Here is a 19,347-nt window from a genome sequence, read left to right as displayed (position 1 = left end):
TAAGGCGGAAACTATGTGTACATTCCCCTTTCCAATGCGGAAATTTGTAAGCATGCAACCGCACGTGGAAAATTATACGCTAGTAACGCATTCGTAGTTAAGTTCACTACGCAATACACATGTTAACTACGCATAGTGGGCGTAAGCTATGCATAGCAGTACTTCGCTACGCGTAAATTTGTAAGCGTACTTTTGAAACTTCACCTACGAACTACAATGCGTAGATGCAAACTACGATGCGTAAATTCGCACTGGCGTGGTTTCTGCTCAACCCTATTGTGAACAGTTCCATTGGTAAAAGAGAATTTCCATCCTAAAATACAAAATCCTGCAGTGCAGCTGTAATAAAGTTATATTTACCTGCAGTGTCTTGTCCCAAAAACCGACCCGAAGACCCTGCATCACTCCACTTCCGGTGCCTGACCCCGCCTCCCCTCTGAGAACAAACACCAAGCTATTTACTGCAGTAAATTGCCGGGTGTTTTTTTTCTCCGAGGAGAGAGGGGAGACAGGACCAGTCGCCGGAAGTGGAGTGATGCGGGGTCTTCGAGGCGGCTTCGTGGGACAAGACACCGCATGTAAATATAACTTCATTACAGCAGCGCTGCAGGATTTTGTATTTTAGGATGGAGATCCTCTAACATTGGATCCATTCACATCCATTCCGCTTCCAGTCTGCTGTTTAACGCTAATGTGAACCACACCTTAGCGTAATGGAATGGAAATACTAAAGCACACAAACCCTATCCGACTCGGATTGTGTAAAATGTGGCGTTAGCCCCAGTGCACACCGAGCTTTTTTTATGCGATCCGCCGGCCGCATCCGCCTGTCAAAACGCTTGGTTAATGTATCTCAATGAGATGGTGCACACCGGTGGTTTGAGGATTGTAGCAAACCGCAAACGTGCCTCCTGCTGCACGTTTGCGGATTGCAGAATTGTTTCTGCCTCAATGTAAAGGATAGGAAACGCAAACCGCTCTGAAAAACGATACTTCAGAGTGGTTTGCCAGGCGTTTTTGTTACAGAAGCTGTTCAGTAACAGCTTTTACTGTAACAATTTGTGTAATCTGCTACACAAAAAAAACGCACCCAAAACCGCTAGGCATGTTTAGAAATCCACTCTAAACATGCTTAGAATCGCTCTGAAATCTGCTCCCAAAACCGCTAGAGTTTTGCAGATCTGCTAGCGGTTTTGGTGTGCACTGGGCCTTAATGACCTCAGTAATTAAATTGACCCTGTAGTAGGCAAGTGCTTCTTATGTGGCTGTAAGGTTTCACACTAGACCCACTGCTGTAATAGGCTGCCCTGTCCCATTGATCAGCAAATCCTTCCTCATATACAGAATCCAGCTATGGTCTCCGCTGGCAATTCTGGCCCCCTCCCAAACTTATAACAGCCTGGCCTTGACATTTGGACAGACTAAGCTCACTAGACCAAGCTCATTTAAGGTGGCCATACACAGGTCAATATTTTCCACCGATATCCAGCCTATTCAATCATTTGATGGATCAAGTCGCCGACTGGTCGTGAGCATGTTGCTAGCTGCGTTCCCTTTCGGGATGACTGATTCAGCAGCCCAGCCTGTTCTCCTGTGTCACCTGACAAAACACTAGAGGCCAGACACAAGAGGCCCAAAGGTCTCTAGTGCTCACGTAAGGTAGGTGCCACGGTGGCCCTAGTGTTTGGTCTGTAGCATTTAGTCATGCTGCATAATCTATACATTGTAAATTAGTTAATATAATTTATTACTACCTTTTTTGAAAGGTATTGTTTACAATGGCACGAAATACCAGTCGATCACCAACAGTGGAGGGTCCTCTGAACTTGAACATGTCAACAGATTTAAGGATTGCGTGTGTGTGACACAAACGGCTGTGGGAAGAAAAACAGATAAAACTAAATACAGATGACCAGTTTGTACATTCTAAGGGCTTAATGTCAACAATAGTGTATGACTATTATGTCTAATAGTAAAATATTAGACAAAGAAGTTTCAAAAACTTTACATAATTTAAAAAGGACAGGTGCTATCGCCTACTCACTTCATACACAAAGAGTAAATCTAATTACTAGCTACACAGAACCAGGAAGGGCAGAATCAAATTGGACCAAAAATATTTAAAATAAAAACAAAATGACGTACTTGCAAATTATTACATACTTACCTCACCGCATGAGGTAATGATTTCTTAAGGTGCGTACACACATGCGACTATAGTTGTTTGTAACGATCGTTCCCTGATCTTTACCAACGACGATCGTTACAAAAAAACGAACCACCGACTATTAAGGCAAACGACAAACGAGCCAAATCGCTACAAAAGAAAGTTCTGTCTCGGCGGATTTTAACCAACGACGATCGTTAGTACTAGGCTTGACATGCGCATTTCACAATTTCTCCGTGAAACTTCTCATTTTTATGCGCAGGCGCAATAGTTGCTTTCTGTGATGTAATGTTCGTTCTAACGATCAGATCGTTACACACATTTTAAAACTAACTTTACTTAGGTCGTTATTTCATCAATTAAAAAGTTCGTTCGTCGTTCTCAACGAACGATCGTTGTCGCATGTGTGTACGTAGCATTACAGTTCTGTCTCTCTAGAAGCTGAAAGCCTTAGAGCCCTTTTTCACTATATCAGTTGCTGTCAGTTATAAATGAAAGGACAACCGATGTGCAAGGTAATGTCTAGGTTTACCTATGGCTCAAGCAATATTACTGGTTAAAGGGGTTCTGTGGCATGTATAAAATAAAACAAAAAAAACCTGACACTCACCTGGGGCTTCTATCGTCCCCCTGCAGCTGTCATGTCCCGCGCCGTCCTCCTACGATCCTCTGTTCCCGGTCTAATTATTACCCTAACCAGAGTGCAGCTGCGTGGCCGAGTGCGTGCTCGCTCCCACACGTATCATCGAGAATTTGCTGCGCAGTACAAGAAAACTTTTCTGTGCCTGCACAGTAAACTCCCGTTGACACGCGCGGGAGCGAGCATTATTCGTCTAGTTAGACAATTAGACCAGCACCGGGGAACGGAGGATCGTAGGAAGACTGCGTGGGACATGACAGCTGCAGGGGGCCGAAAGAAGCCCCAGGTAATTGTCAGTTTTTTTTTATACATGCCACAGAACCCCTTTAAAAAGGGAATCTGAAGTGAAAATAAAACTTATGATATAATGACTTGTATGTTTAGAACAGCTAAGAAATAAAACATTATTAGCCAGTGGCATAGCTAAGGCGCTATGGGCCCCGGTGCAAGTTTTACATTGTTATAGTGGCCGCTGCTAGCAGCGGCCTTCAAAATTCAGGAATCCACCTGGAGTCCTGGTGGACCCTGTTGGTGGTGGCGAAGAAGGCAGTCACACGGCGAGCAGGCAGAGATGCTGTGTGTGGGGACTGACTCTTCGGGCAAGCCTGAGCGTGCTTTGCAGACCAGGCATCCGTGGTCAGATGGCCCCTTGACCCAACGCCAGAGATGTCACCACTTGCCTTTCAACATCACGGTACAGTTTAGGTATCGCCTTTTTTGAGAAAAAAATTTCGGCCTGGTATCTTCCGCTGCGGTGTGTGGCTTTGCTTTTGTGTGCCGCTTTTCCTCAGGTGGTCATGCCATTGCAGTTTGTGCTTTGTAATCATGTGCCTTCGTAAGGTAGTTGTCCCTATGCGGGTCTTGGTCTTTCCACGGCTCAATTTTCGGTGGCAGAGAGTACAGATGGCATTGCTCTCATCTAAGGCAGACACAAAAAAATTCCACACCGCTGAGCCCCGGGGTGATGGCACTTTGGTGGCGGCAGCCAACTGAGTGTTAAGTGGGGTGCCAGAATCAGAGCAGGAGGAGGATGATGTCACGCTTCCGTGCGGAAGCTGAGAAAGATTAGGTCATAGTCAACTACGTCCTGACAATATTGGGGGTTGATGGCACATGCTTTCTTCTGAACACGTTACTTTGGTCGAGGGCCGCACGAAATCACGACAGCGCGACCTCGAACAGACCTGCCAGGTGGCCTGCCTCTGGCTCTGCCTTTTGTTTTGTCCATATTGGGGGGGGGGGGGGGGGGGTATGAAGTGAAAGGTATGCACTGACTTGATCAATACAATGTTTGGTTACACAGGTGCAGTGAACAGGTTGCAGTGACCGGTATAGCAAATGTGCAGCTGTCACACACACAGGTACCGTGAACAGGTGAAGCGACTGGTGGTGGTATATAAAACTGCGTGTGCTCACGTAGGTGGGTGCACTGAACAGTGAACAGGTGCAGTGATTGAGTTTACAAATGTGCAGCTTCCTGTCACACACAGGTAGTCACTGAATGTGCTGGGCCTGGCAGTGGCACAGTAGGAATTACCAAGGCTGTCTATGCAACACAAATGCCAGTGGGACACAAAAAAATAAAATAAAATGGATCACAAGAAGATTAGCTCTCAAAAGAGCTGTTAACCTGCCTGGCGTTCTATTAAGATCGCCAGGCAGGCTGCGGGAGGGTTTTTTTTTAATAAAAAAAAAACTATTTCATGCAGCCAACTGAAAGTTGGCTGCATGAAAGCCCACTAGAGGGCGCTCCGGAGGCGATCTTCCGATCGCCTCCGGCGCCCAGAACAAACAAGGAAGGCCGCAATGAGCGGCCTTCCTTGTTTTGCTTACATCGTCGCCATAGCGACGAGCGGAGTGACGTCATCGACGTCAGCCGACGTCCTGACGTCAGCCGCCTCCGATCCAGCCCTTAGCGCTGGCCGGAACTTTTTGTTCCGGCTACGCTGGGCTCAGGCGGCTGGGGGGACCCTCTTTCGCCGCTGCTCGCGGCGGATCGCCGCAGAGCGGCGGCGATCAGGCAGCACACGCGGCTGGCAAAGTGCCGGCTGCGTGTGCTGCTTTTTATTTGAGCCAAATCGGCCCAGCAGGGCCTGAGCGGCAGGCTCCGGCGGTACTGGACGAGCTGAGCTCGTCCAGACCGCCCAGCAGGTTAAGGGGTGCTTTTTTTAGCGATAAGAATCAGCAAGGGACAAGCTAACAAGCCTACAAGAGCCTAACTAAGCTTTCCCTATAGCTCTCTCTGCAGCAGCTCTCCCTTCTGTAATTACTGCAGGCACATGAGTGAGTCCAAAGCCTGACGCTGCCTGCCTTTTATAAGGGGGGGCTCCAGCAGGGAGTGTAGCCCGATTGGCTATAACGTGCCTGCTGACTGATGTAGAGGGTCAAAGTTGACTCAAATGATGCACTATGGGGGCGAATTGAACTTCCGGAAAAGTTTGCGGTTCTCCGCGATCGTGAACCCTGTGAGTTCACCGGCAAACTGTTCGGGCCATCTCTATTAATTATCCGTATTGCGTAGAAACACAATGGACGTACTTTGCAAGGGTCAATAGGAATTGGTATGCCAAGATTTTATTTATTTATTTTTTTTTACACTTTTTAATTAACTCATCACCAGCAGGAAATAGAGATGGTCAATGATACTGATAATTCTGACATGCATTTAAAGGACAACTGAAGTGAGAATAATATGTAGGCTGCCATACTTATTTCCTTTTAAACAATACCAATTCCCTGACAGCCCTGTTGGTCTATTTGGCTGCAGTAGTGTCTGAACACCACCAGAAACAAGCATGCAGCTAATCTTATCAGATCTGACAATGTCAGAAACAGCTGATCTGCTGCATGCTTGTTCAGGGTCAATGGCTAAAGCTGAATACTCACCCCAGCAATCAGGAAGAAGGATGCAGTGATGTCTCCTTAACGACAAGCGCCCCACAATCTATCTTCTGGCGGGTGGGTTTGCACAACGTCACAACAGGCGCAAACCGCAAGTTTGCGCAGAGTCATCAGGAAGTTATCGCTGTGCAATGTCTGCGTGATTGCGCGCCTGTACCCACATTGTGAGATCGCTGAAGCAATCACTCAAACTGTCACCGGTCATCGGGAAAAATCGCATCCTGCGTACTCCGCTTAAGAGTATTAGAGGCAGAGGATCGGCAGGATAGCCAGGCAACTGGCATTACTCAAAAGGAAATATGGCAGCCTTCATATCCCTTTCACTTTAGTTGTCCTAGAATGCAGATTTTATGCAGCTTGGAACTGAATCAAATGAACTTTAACAACTTTGATTGGCCCAATCCCAAGATGCGTACAATCTGGATAAAATTTGCATGTAAGCCAGATTGAGCATCTCATTGATAAAAGCTGGCCATACACACAATCTCTCCACAATGTGGCAAACCAATCATTTACTCTCTCAGAAGCGATTGGATTGTGATCAATGCCTATCAAACTCGCAGCACATCCATTTCTATAGATTTCAGGAGTTTCATTTAGCTGCATGTGTCATATACTAAGTCTATCCAACTATATCAAAACTAACCTTGCAGAAATATTCGCTACAGTTTCCATCCAAGCCATGATCTGACCTCCAAACGTGTTTCCTTGGTGGTTGGCGTGTGGCGGAAGGACCAGCTCAATGCTTTCTACACAGGTGGAGTCTGTGGAGACCTTGTTATGGTCGCTTTCCAAGACTGCATCTGGAATAGAAAATGCATCTGTCAGGGGAACAATAGATGATCACTCGAAAAATAAAAAAGGAGGAAAAAGTTGATATAAGTTAGAGTGGTATTTCACAGTTCTATTAAGTCATACATGTCAAACTCTGGCCCGTGGGCCAAATCTGGCTCTCAGAGACATCAAATTTGGCCCCAAGTGGTTTCCCCACTTTGTATTATGTTTGGCCGTCTAGAACACCAGGGATGCTATATTGGAGGTAAAGCCCCTAAGTCACCAGGGAAGCCATTTAGGGGAGGGAGGGGGAAAGCACTAGACATGAGGGAGCTGTATAGGCAAGGGAGGGTAGTCACTAGACAGCCGGGAACTTAAGGAGGAAGGGTAGCCATTAGACATTGAGGTTGGCACGCTACTTGGTCTCAGTGTCCAATTTCTGACCACTTTGTATTTCAGTTTAACACCTCTGTATTAGGCAAACACAAAAGCAGGGTTTTGATTTTTTTCTTCAGGTTACAATTTTATAACTCAATTTCTCTGAAAGGTTATATCTGCATTTAAAGTTATATTATAAAATACTTAACTGCTCTGCAACCACCTAACGCCGATGGGCGGTAGCAGAGTGGCTCCCCCAGGACCGCCTAATGACGATTGGCATTAAGAGCGGTGGGCAGGGACTAGCAGGGAATGCATGCCGCGTGCGTTCTCTGCAGTGACGCAGAGAAGGTATTTGTAAACAGCCTGCCACCCGCAATCGAGCTGGCAGGCTGTTAGATAAAAAACACAAAAAAACAAGCAAGTTATTTTCAATTGTACAGCGCTGCGCTTTGTCACTTAGCTGTCCCCTGGAGTGGCTCACAATCCAATCCTTCTTATAGGCTGATGCCTATGAGAGGCGATTGTAGCGGTGGATCTCGGGGGAGGGAGGAAAGGATGGATGGAGAATTTTTTTTATATATAAAAGGAGGACATTGCAGCAGCAATCAGATACCGCCAACAGAAAGCTCTGTTGGTGGGAAGAAAAGGAGGTAAAATATATTTGGCTGCTAAGTTGTATGGCCAAGCAATAAACTGTTACAGCTTCAGAGTACTGAATTACTGAAAATTGGCCTAGTCACTAGGGGGGTGTAAGCATGTGATCCATAAGAGGTTAAAGAAGAACTGTAAGGGGAGGATTTTTTCTTCTTTTTACAAAACAAAGGAAAAGTGTGTTAAAAAGGAGGAGAAGTAGTGGTAAGGAAAATCTTACCCTGTCAGTTTGGTGTAGAGAAAATGCTTCACACATCATGGGATGGAATCCAATTTACTACTGGTATGCAGAGCTAGAGGGGATTTTTTTTTTATTCCCTCAGTTGAAGACACACCCCTTTTTTATAGGTTTCCTTCTATAGATACCCAAGTTTATCCAGGTCACTTAGGGTCCTGTTTCACAATAAAAATCTCTGCAAAATCGCTACCATTTTGACACAATACCATTTACAATCATCATTCAGGGATTGAAGGAGGAAGTGCGGTAGTGGCGTGAACGTGACTTGGAACGCATTTCAAGCAGATGGCAGCATGGGCAAGTTAACCCTCCCTCACCCGCTCCCTCAGGTGCTGTAATTAACTTTTCTCTTCAGAGTAGTTACGAGGAGGTAGCTATTCGGAAGCCCATCACTGCTCTCCACTAAGCTGCTATGCTGGAGCTGTGTCTGATCACATTTTCTACAGTAATAGATTATAGTGCCAATAATAAAGCATTTCTCAGCACTTATTACAGTATTTATAAATGCACAATAAATAAATAAAAACGTCTTTGTACTAAGTTTTTCAGGTAAACAGTAGGCATAATTGCCACTCTGTGCCACATTCCACCAGGTGGGCTTTCATATGAAACAGAACTCTGTCTTACTGCACTTAAATATGTCACAAACCATAAAGCAAACTGCCGTCCTCCATCAGGTTGTCATAGGCATCCTCATGGTAGAGCCGGACCCGCCTCCTTTCCGCTGCCAGGCTGTATTCTAGGTGATCTTGTGGAGTTTGAAGCCTGACCGGTTTCAGATTAACCTGCAAAAATATTAGAGACCATCAGACATGGTGAGAAGTCCAAGCTAGAGAGTCTAAAAACTACAGTAACAATTAATCTGTTAGTTATCTTATTCTTGCATAATCAGGTGAAACAGTTATCCTGGTACAGGACTTGTAAAATATTTACATAACCACTGTTGCCCTCTACTCCACTTTGTTATTCTACAACACTACAGGTTTACCCCCCCCCCCCCCCCCCAAAAAAAAATAATATACATACACACACCCACCCACCCACACACAATATACATATACATATAAAAAAAACAGGATATATCAAATGTAAATTTAAAAAAAAAAAAAAAAAATTAAGGGGGTTATAAATTATAAATAGGTCCAGGCCGTTTTAGACTATATCTTTGTAGAAGGTAAAAAAAAAAAAAAAAACTGCCCTCAGCATATCAATGGCATGCAGGTATACACAGGACTGGGGCTTTTTACCTAATCACCTTTTTAAGGTGTGTAGTACTTTTTCAGTGAGTAAGAGTACTTAGAAATGTGTCCACATCTAACATTTTAGGCTACTATCCCTGGAGGGGTTTTTTTTTTTTTTTTTTATTTTTTTTTTTTTAAAACAGCCAGAATGTGTATTTATGTCACTGAACCCTTAAAGTGGATCCAAGATAAACTTTTACTCATTACAGAATTGTGTTCCTTTCATATGCTTTATAGGGCATTCCTCAATCCAAATACTTTTTTTTGTTGTTTTGTTTTAATACTCTAATTCCCTATAAACTAAACAAGCCTCGCCCACAGCTTTTCATAGTGTCTTGGCATTTTCAGACAGTAGCAAGAGCTTATAGGAACTCAGTCTGGGCAGGAGGAGTGGGAGGCGTTTATTAGCCAGATAGCCAGAGATTTCAGAGGCAGAGGGGGAAGAGGGGGGGAATTAGGTTTTCGCAGGCTGAGTGCTGGAGATGCACAGATCAGCTTGCCTGTGTGTAATGTTTACAAACAACATGGCCGCTGTCATATCACAGGAAGAAATCATATTCTGTTGAAGCTGTTTGCAGCTAGATTTGCTGTGTAAACTATCTAAACTTTAGATAGGATATATAGACAAGTTACTTGTTATAGTTTTTCATCTCGTATCCGCTTTAAGCTTCATACCCACCAGAAGATTTGCGTTGAACTGTTGACGAACTGTTTGCGTGGTATCGCACAGCATCGTTTACCGAAAGTTCATAAAATGTTAAATTGGCCTGATTACACATGATAATCGTTCGCTTTGAACGACCATCATGACTGACCCAATCGTGGACGGTCGTTCCGATCTCCATTGACCCCCACACCAATTATCGAAATGGTTCAACATCAAGCTCGTGCCCGTAGTTTGTCCCCACAGTAAGCAGAAGATGGACCGGGGAACGATCATCGCATCTTATGTCGCCACGCATCCCCGGATCCATCTTCCACAATCCTTGTGGTGGGTTATTCAGCTTTACAGTCTAGACTGGAAGGAGTTTGCAGATCAGGATTTTTGAGACTCTGGTGCAAGGCATCTATGTGCTTGTTCCATTATAGCCAAAGCATCACCATTTGTAATCATCAAATGTTGCCCATTTCACCTAGGTGAAAAGCAAGAAAGCATATTTTTTCTTCGCTTTGCAAAAATGCATTGATGTCAGTGAGCATGGAAAAAAAGGAATTCACTGTAACATACTGTAAATGAGCTAGCACAAATCCAATTTTTCTAAAATTCTTGTTTCACTTTGGGATGCAAATGGCACTGGTGAAAATTCACAAAACATCCCTAGTCCCCATTACAACTAGAGGGCCAGTAAAAGAAAGCCAGCACTGATCTCTCACAAGAGGGGTACATTTAAAGGAAGAGGGCAGTTTCCAAGGATTCCTACTTCCAATCTCAGTGAACAGTCCCACAATCAAAAGTTTCAGGACAGATGGGAAACAATTTGGTTTAGCTTTGCTTGGAGTTATTACAATAAACCACTTGGAGTTATTACAATAAACTGTATTTCTGCACCAAGTGCTGAGTGATGGTCCATCGTTTTCCGGAAACCGAAGCTGGGCACACATCACATACAACGAATGTCACCCATGAGGGATCAGAACTCAATATCTTGGATGATAGTTCAGGCCAAGTTCTGCCCAGACGCCAACCACCTCTGATGAGAACTGCTTTACGTGCGTACGCACCTTTAGACATTGCAGACCCAGAAATACTGTGAGTGTGGACATTAGCAATAGTGTTTGGCAGTAAATGCATCCAGAAATGTTGGAAAAAGTAAATGCTACCATTGGATTACTACCAGGCCACATAGAAAATACTATTATCATTTGTCTATGTTGTAACATACACTTCAGTTTAAAAAACTAATCTATAAATATCACTCTCTCTCCCCCACACCGTTACTTCCTTTATGGACTTTGTTCCCAGTTTTGATCCATTTGCATGTGAAGAAGCCACTGGATGCTCACAGCAGTCAGTGCAAGGTTGGTCAACCTATTGTTAACTGTGGTCAGTTGTCATCAATAGTACAATATCACTTACTGTCCAGAGGAAGCTGCAGCGAGAGAGAGTGGATAAACTGCCCAGTGCCGGTTGCTGCAAGTGACTAGGAAATATCAATGATGCAAGCATACCTACAGGCCTCCAATAAGATATTCTGAGAGCGACTGAATATAAGGAGAAGGAAAAACGATGTAATGGATTTGAATGCATTTACATCCCAGTGTACCCGAGGCGACGTGACAGGATGAGATAGAAAGGTGTATGTACAGTGTGCCAAGCATATTAACTACTAAGCTTTGTTCCTTATTTACTATTTCTGCCTGAAAGTTAACCATTCAGGTATGCAAGTTTCTCTCCAGTTTCTAGCCACTTGTCACAGTCACTTACGTGTCCAGGGAAGGCGGCGGCTACAGACTGGTGTCCGTGGGCATCCTGGTGTGGGTGGCCGGGCTCCTGGGGGCCTTGCTGTCCGTGCCCGCGGGCGTTATGCGCGTTAGCATGGCATGGGCGTGGAAACGCGTCCATGTGGGTGCGGACGTGCGTGCGCCCGTACGGGGCGTCCGCATGTACATGCATTGATTGATGTGCGCGTGCGTGGCATGATGCGTACTGACATACGCGTGCGTGGCGTCATGCGTACTAACTTGCGCATGCGCGGCGTGATGAGTATTGACGTGCGCGTGCGTCGCGTACGTCACTTCCGTCCAAAGGCCTATTTAAACCTGGAGAGACTAACGATCGGTGCTGTAGTATTGCAGCTTGTCCGGTCGTGTTATTTGTCGTGTCTTCCGTGCTCGATCTTGGAATCTGTCCTCTGCTCCTGGAATGCTGACCCTGGCCTGGCTGATTACCCGCTCCGTTGCTGAACCCTTGCCTGTCCGACTATCCGCTCTGATACCGACCTCTGCCTGGCTGACTACCCGCTCCGTTGCTGAACCCTTGCCTGTCCGACTATCCGCTCTGATACCGACCTCTGCCTGGCTGACTACTTGTTCCAGTATTGGATCCCTGCTCGTCTTCGGATCTGCTTCACTAAAGAACTCAACTTGTGCAACTAAGACTGAGAAGCCTACAATTGAACAGTCATCCTCCGGGGTTACGACCTGCAGAATACACCAATCTTGCTGCAAGGTCATTGCACAACCCCCGTGGGAGTGACGGAGAGTCAGTTTGGTCACGCTTCTCGACGTCACACCGGCTGTCTCACTAGTGCTCCTGCCCCTTGTCTCCCACTGGTCCCTGTTTCATCCTCAGGGCCTGGGGGTGGTAAGTCGCAGGGGAAGCTGTCCTCTACAAACCGGCCGCACCTGCTCCAGGTACGTAGTTATTCTTGTGACACCACTGAAGGGATTACAGCCATAAAATTATTTCCTAGAAGAGAACAGCTGAGTGCAGGGGATAGAGACAGGTCATGTAGATTAGCTCTGGGACACCTAAAAAGATTCAAAAACTGGGACATTAAAAAAAAAAAAAAAAAAAAAAAAAACACCTCCTTGGCTCCCCATTAAGTATCTTTGTTTTTTTATTAAAGGAGAACTGTAGTGAGTGGCATATGGAGGCGGCCATATTGATTTCCTTTTAAGCAATACCAGTTGCCTGGCAGCCAGGGCCGGTTCAAGTAACAATGGGGCCCTAGGGCAAGATTAGCTTGGGGGGGCCCCCCAACAGACACCACCCTGACCAAAAAGCGTCATCAGAGGCCCTTTGTTGCAGCCAAATTTCCCTCCTGGGCCCCTGAGCTGGCTGCTGACCCTCCCCCAATCATCCCCCAACTTAACAGACTCTGCAGTGTCCCTGGGGAGCAACAGTTCAGATGGGGGAGGGACAACTTGGGGGCCCCTACAGGCTCTGGGGCCCTGGGCAACTGCCTATTTTTTCCTATGGTAGCTCCGGCCCTGCTGGCAGCCCTGCTCAGCCATTTGGCTGCAGTAGTGTGAATCACACTGGAAACATGCATGCAGCTAATCTTGTCAGGTCTAACAAAAATGTCAAACACCTGATCTGCGGCATGCTTGTTCAGGGTCAAGGGTTAAAAGTATTAGAGGCTGAGGATCTGCAGGTTAGCCTGGCAACTGGTATGCTTAAAATGAAATAAATATGGCAGCCTCCATATACCTCTCACCACAGTTCTTCTTTAAAGGGGCACTATGGCAAACAATTGTAACATTTAAAATATGTGCAAACAGACAAATAAGAAGTACGTTTTTTTCCCCAGAGTAAAATGAGCCATAAACTACTTTTCTCCTATGTTGCTGTCACTTACAGTAGGTAGTAGAAATCTGACAGAAGTGACAGGTTTTTTGACTAGTCCATCTCTTCAAAGGGGATTCTCAGCAAGGCTTTTATTCTTTATAAAGATATTCCCTAAAAAGGATTTAAAACAATGATGCTGGACAGCCTGCCTGCTCGCTACACAGTTTTTTAGCAGTTGGACAGAGCAACGACCATTCACTAAGTGCTTTTGAAAAATCAATAAATCCCTGAGAATCCCCTGTGAAGAGATGAACTAGTCCAAAACCTGTCGGTTCTGTCAAAATTTCTACTACCTATTGTAAGTGACAGCAACATAGGAGAAAAGTAATTTATGGCTTATTTTACTCTGGAAAAACACAAAAATTACTTATTTGTATAGGTTTGCAAATATTTTAAACTTTACAATTTTTCGCCATAGTGCCCCTTTAAGGCCTCCTTTCCAAGACTGTAGCTGCCAATGGGTGTGATGAAGTGAGCGGAACAGGTAATGTGCAAAACTCTGCCAACCCAACCAAGGCCAAGTTGCACTCCTAGATAGCTTAAAACACATTGCCTCTGGGTATGGTTATTATTTTCTACCCCTACGTCTTGAACCCCCCTCCCCCACATTCCTTTAGCTTGTAAGTTGCAAGGGCAGGGCTCTCTCACCCTTTTGTGCCTTGGAATTCATTATTCATTTTATTCATCAGGTTACAAAATGCAGAATTGGTAATGACTGATAGAAGTATCATTTCTGTATTTTGTCACCAATTATGTATTTTGTATATTGGTGTATACCAGGGTGCCCATTGGGTAGTTCCCCATCTACCAGTAGATCGCGAAGGACTTATGGTAGATCCCAACTGTACTACATTTTCCATTCTGTATCTCTCTCTCTATATATATATTATAGTATATATAACTTTGCTCCTAAAATTGTACATCTGTAGAGGATTTTGACTTGCTAATTGTTAAAGTACCTCACAAGCCGAAAAAGTGTGGGCACCTCTGGTGTATACCATTGTTTGTATTATGTACCCCATGTTCGTTCCTTGCTTTGTACAGTGCCACAGAATATGTTGGCGCTTTATAAAATCAATAATCCTGTTTGAGGTTAATGAACGACACGGCACTGCAATCTCTGGACAGGACGGGCTATAATGCTCTGGAGCTGCCCTCCACCATGTAGTCTCAAAACAAAAAAATTTGGCCCAGATATCTATGAATTTCAACAACACTGCTTTAGCTCATCAGTTTATTTTCACCTCAGGTTCACTTTAACATAAATAATGACATGCAGTCAGTCAGAATGACTGTCCTAATATGAAACACCTTATTTTGCATTGTGAGATAATCCATATATTGGTATGGTTAAAAATGTTGAAACTATTAAAAAGCAAAGATTAAAATAAACCTTTGGGACTTCCAGAAACAGTATATATATTAGTGCTCAGTTAATAATTACAACTTTTGTCCTCTAGTAACACTAAGTAACTTTGACCTATGACTAAAAAGCGAAGATGCCCAGAAGATAGAGAAGTCAACACATACAATCACCTTTACCTTACTTAGATTAAAATCTGGCAAATGTCACAACAAACAGTGCAAATACAAACTCTGGGTCACTATAGGACTCTTTTAGCCAAAGCTGGACAGAAAAATAATAAAAAAAATAATATTTACCCAGTCTGGCTGTTTAGGGTAACGGCAAAAAGTCACAATTGAGAGGGGCCCGTGTAGAGCCCAAAATGTAGATATGCCAGTAGAGATCCCCGTTCCTCCAGTCAGTGTTTTTCTTTCTCCTCTAATCAGCAACCCAACACATTAATACTGCTATTTGGGAGCACGCATGGCTACCCAACACTGCCATCTAAGGGCATAAACTGCTACTAATATTTGTGGCCACAAAGACTACTTACTGATTACTGGGAGTAGAGGCCTGCACGGGTCTAATTTTTCAGACCTACACCCGCAGCCCCGTTACCCGCACCGACCCGTAAACCGCTTTCTGGTGAACCTGTTACCCGCACCCCTGCTACCTGATTAAATCAAAACTGTACCTGAACCCGACCTGCATTTCAGGTAACCACAGGTACTCGACCTGATGCCCTACACAAGTCTAATTTTTCAGCCCCGCTACCCACACCTGACCCGCAACCCGAATAAAAATTAAAAAAAAAAAAAAATGGGTACCCAAACCCAGCCTGCATTTTGGGTAACCCACGAGTACCCGACCAGATGCAGGCCTCTAACTGGGAGGCACACATGGTTCAGCTATGCCACCGCTCAACTCCAGGAAGAATACGTTCTTGAAAATGATATTACCGGAAAATCTCTTCTATTGTACCAGTGTTAATCTGTTGCTCGGCTTATGCCACCCTGCATGTTTGCGCCATGTTGCAGAGAACACTCATGCAGGGTACAAATTTTCTAATGAGTTCTTGTATTCTTTATACTGGTCCCCAGATGTGCTTCAGCAGGATCGGGTATGGATGAAGGGTGCCAATCCATCCCCTAGAACCTACGTAGGTTCTCAACATGTGGTTCGCGTACCCCAGGGGGTACTCCTGATGGTTCCAGGGGGTACTCGGGCTTGATATACTTAACCAAGAATAACAATTTAGACAAAGTTAGTATTTTAGCTAACTAAACGCAATAGTAAATGACTGAGAATTGTTTAGAAACAATTATGTACTATGATTAAATATATTTAAGGGGTACTTGTGATAATGTTTACTATGCTAGGGGGTACTTAGTGAGTACAGGGTTTTAAAAGGGGTACATACCAATAAAATGTTGAGAAACACTGGCCTAGAATAGGTCCACATCATGAAGAAGGGAGGCAGTTTTGAGGTGTAGAACATGCAGGAACGAATAGGATGAAGGGTCTACCACCAGTAGGGATAGTCCTTCAGATGCAAATAATTCAGAGTTGATGACAATTATGCAAATTTATGACCAATTGAATTCCACCTTGGGTGATTTGAGTGGTCCATCATCAAGCTACATAGTTTCACATACAAATTTTGCTCCTGCATCAACTCAAAATTTGCCCCCCCATTGACCATCCAAACCGTCCACCTGCCTTGACCTGTGTGGCCTGGCCTATGACCACTAGAAAAAGTAAATGAGAACAATAATGGCCTGTTTACACAACATGCAGATTGGATGCAGAAAAACTGATTCCATTGAATGCCTATGGGCCTGTTTCCACTAAACTTTATTTTTCTGATGCAGATTTTCCCATAAGCATTCATTGGAGTCAGTTTTTCTGCATCCAATCTGCGTGTAGTGGTAACAGGCCCTTAGTGTTCGATTTGAATGCAGGACAGAATTATTAGCATTTTAACCATCTCCAATGAGCGCTTTGTCTGCCACTTGCCTAGATCCTTTTCTTATCCAGTTTAGTTCTGCTCTGGTTTCTTGCCTGTCCCACAACAGTCATTATTGAGGCAGTAGTCAATGATGCTGGAGTCAACGATGCTACTCCAATCTATGCCTTCATCAAATATGTACAATCCGTGCATTATTACTCCCATGCATGTACTGCGAATCATCTCCTACACTAGAAGGACTGTACCTTTTTCGTTCCAGCTGGCTTCGCTACATATGTTGAAAAAGCTGTGCAGACATGTTTCTGAGAATTTGTGAGTGAATCTTCTACCGCCACCTTAATACCAACCTATGAAAAGATTAAAAAAAAAAAAAAAAAAAAATTTTAAGCATAAGAAAAAAACAGAGCCAGATCCTTCTTAGCCTTCCCCTCCAGTGAGCGGGACTGGACGGCATAAAGTCCTGTGATCATACTCTGGGATTGTGTTAAGGGGGGGGGGGGGGTATAGAAGAAACAGGCAGACTATGGGAGTATTGAGTTACCATGACTTGCATACAGATTGGCTGTGCTGATAAAACATCAAAACTTTTCTCCTAGCAAGGATGCTTACTATATGAGTAACGAGTCCCCCGATATTGCCTGAGGTCAGCTAAAAGGAATGGACATGGATGACTAAGACACATGGGCCATAATTCTCCATCATGAAACAAATACAGGCAGGAAAACTGTCTGATTCATACATGAGATGTACAGTCTGCCTGGTATACAGATGGACATCAGCCATAAGCTTAGTAACGTCTACATAATAAATTATTTATGCTCAGCGCAGAGTCCAAAAACAAAAGACGAGTCTTCAACAAAGGATAAAAGCAGGTAAATCTCCACCACAATAAATATTGGGTTCACGTCACAGCTCTGCAATCATGGATACCCAAAAAAGGAAAGAGGCTTACCAGCTGGTGACAATCCACATTATAAGGTTGTATCAAGGCTTTGGTAGGACATCAGGAAGCAACAGCCTGTCCAGGATCCACCAATTCAGCAATGATTCCTCTCACGAATGGATATCAGTAAACCTCATAAAAAACAAACGGCAACTCTAAGTGTAAACCGTATAGAGTTTACATAGTAAAAACAGCTTAAAAATAGCATATAAAATAGCATAAAAACAAAACTTACATATGGGGCCCATGTAATGGGAACCCCGAGAAAGTTGCACGCGTGTATGGGTCAGCACAGCAGTAAAGGACAGTATGAAGGTGCCGCCTGTCTCCTTCCCGACCAGTTTCGCAAACTAGCGTCATCAGGGGATTAAGGATACAAGCGGCTGGCACCAAAAAAAAAAAAAAGTAAAAGTTTATATATTTGGTGCCAGCCGCTTGTATCCTTAATCCCCTGATGACGCTAGTTTGCGAAACCGGTCGGGAAGGAGACAGGCAGCACCTTCATACTGTCCTTTACTGCTGTGCTGACCCATACACATGTGCAACTTTCTCGGGGTTCCCATTGCATGGGCCTCGTATGTAAGTTGTGTTTTTATGCTATTTTTAAGCTGTTTTTACTATGAAAACTCTATATTAAACGGGTTACACTTAGAGTTGCCGTTTGTTTTTTATGAGGTTTACTGATATCCATTCGTGAGAGGAATCATTGCTGAATTGGTGGATCCTGGACAGACTGTTGCTCTCCGGATGTCCTACCAAAGCCTTGATTCAACTTTATAATGTGGGTTGTCGCCAGCTGGTAAGCCTCTCTCCATTTTTGGGTATCCATGATTGCAGAGCTGTGCCGTGAACCCAATATTTATTGTGGTGGAGATTTACCTGCCTTTATCCTTTGTTGAAGACTCGTCTTTTGTTTTTGGACTCTGCGCTGAGCATATATAAAATTTACCTGTTTGTGAACTCTGGACATTGTTCTACTCTCAGCACCGGCCATTTTGTTTCCTTGGCGCTGATACACATATGCAAACACGTCTACATAATAGATGTACCGTACATTTTATGGATTTGCCTCACTGAGCCTGATCACAAATGGCTTATTGGAGCAGACACTGATGGGATTTTGTGCCTGGTGTGAGTCCAGAGCAGATGCATTTCCACCATATGCTTTTTATGGCCTTGCAGTGAGAACTGAGCCTTAAAACATGCATCAAGTGCTGCAACCCAATATTAGAGCAGGCTTACATTGTTTTACATTTGTTTAATTCATCATGGAGTAGTCCCCTTTTCAAGCCTGCTCCATGAGGCCGCATACTGCCAGGGCTGGTCCTAGACTTTTTGCTGCCTGAGAAACGCGTTAGGATGCCCTGCCCTCCGATTTGCAATGATTGCACATCACCCGACAATTTACTCTGCTTCATTTAATGTTCTCAGTCAGCAAGGAAGCATATGCAACAACTGACATGCTGCAGCTCAACACAACAACATACTGGCTGGCTGCGAGTCTGTGACAAAAAAAAAAAAAAAACTGACCCTCAGCCTGTTGGCTGTCCTCCATGCCGCCTCAGGACAGCAGTGCCACCTCCCCCCTTCTGCTGTCCAAGGCAAATAAAACTGCTGCTCTCCTGCCTCCCCCCTCCTCACTCACTGTCATACTCCTCACGCAGCACAACAAGCTGCTTTTTCCCAATGATGACCGCTTTAGCTCGCAACAGGCAACAGGAAATTTGGGCACCCAATTTCGGCAAGTAGAATATCAATACATTTACAGATATTCTACATTGTTAAATTTCCAATTACAATGTAAAA

At 44.3% G+C, this 19,347-nt stretch overlaps 1 protein-coding gene across 2 annotated transcripts in view; it reads right to left on the bottom strand.

The window, feature by feature from the left end:
* Positions 1-19,347, bottom strand: part of ACOT12 (acyl-CoA thioesterase 12) — a 119,566-nt gene that overhangs the window by 45,686 nt on the left and 54,533 nt on the right. For both annotated transcript variants that reach the window (XM_068247953.1, XM_068247951.1), the window contains 4 exons: positions 16,844-16,945; positions 8,402-8,537; positions 6,355-6,511; positions 1,755-1,874 (listed from right to left, as the gene is read on the bottom strand). In XM_068247953.1, coding sequence (XP_068104054.1) covers positions 1,755-1,874; positions 6,355-6,511; positions 8,402-8,537; positions 16,844-16,945 — 515 coding nt within the window. The remainder of the gene's footprint in view (positions 1-1,754; positions 1,875-6,354; positions 6,512-8,401; positions 8,538-16,843; positions 16,946-19,347) is intronic.

Source organism: Hyperolius riggenbachi, chromosome 1, assembly GCF_040937935.1.
Source record: "Hyperolius riggenbachi isolate aHypRig1 chromosome 1, aHypRig1.pri, whole genome shotgun sequence".
NCBI lineage: Eukaryota > Metazoa > Chordata > Amphibia > Anura > Hyperoliidae > Hyperolius > Hyperolius riggenbachi.
The sequence above is the reverse complement of the archived record's forward strand: the minus strand, read 5'-3'. Positions and strand labels throughout refer to the sequence as shown.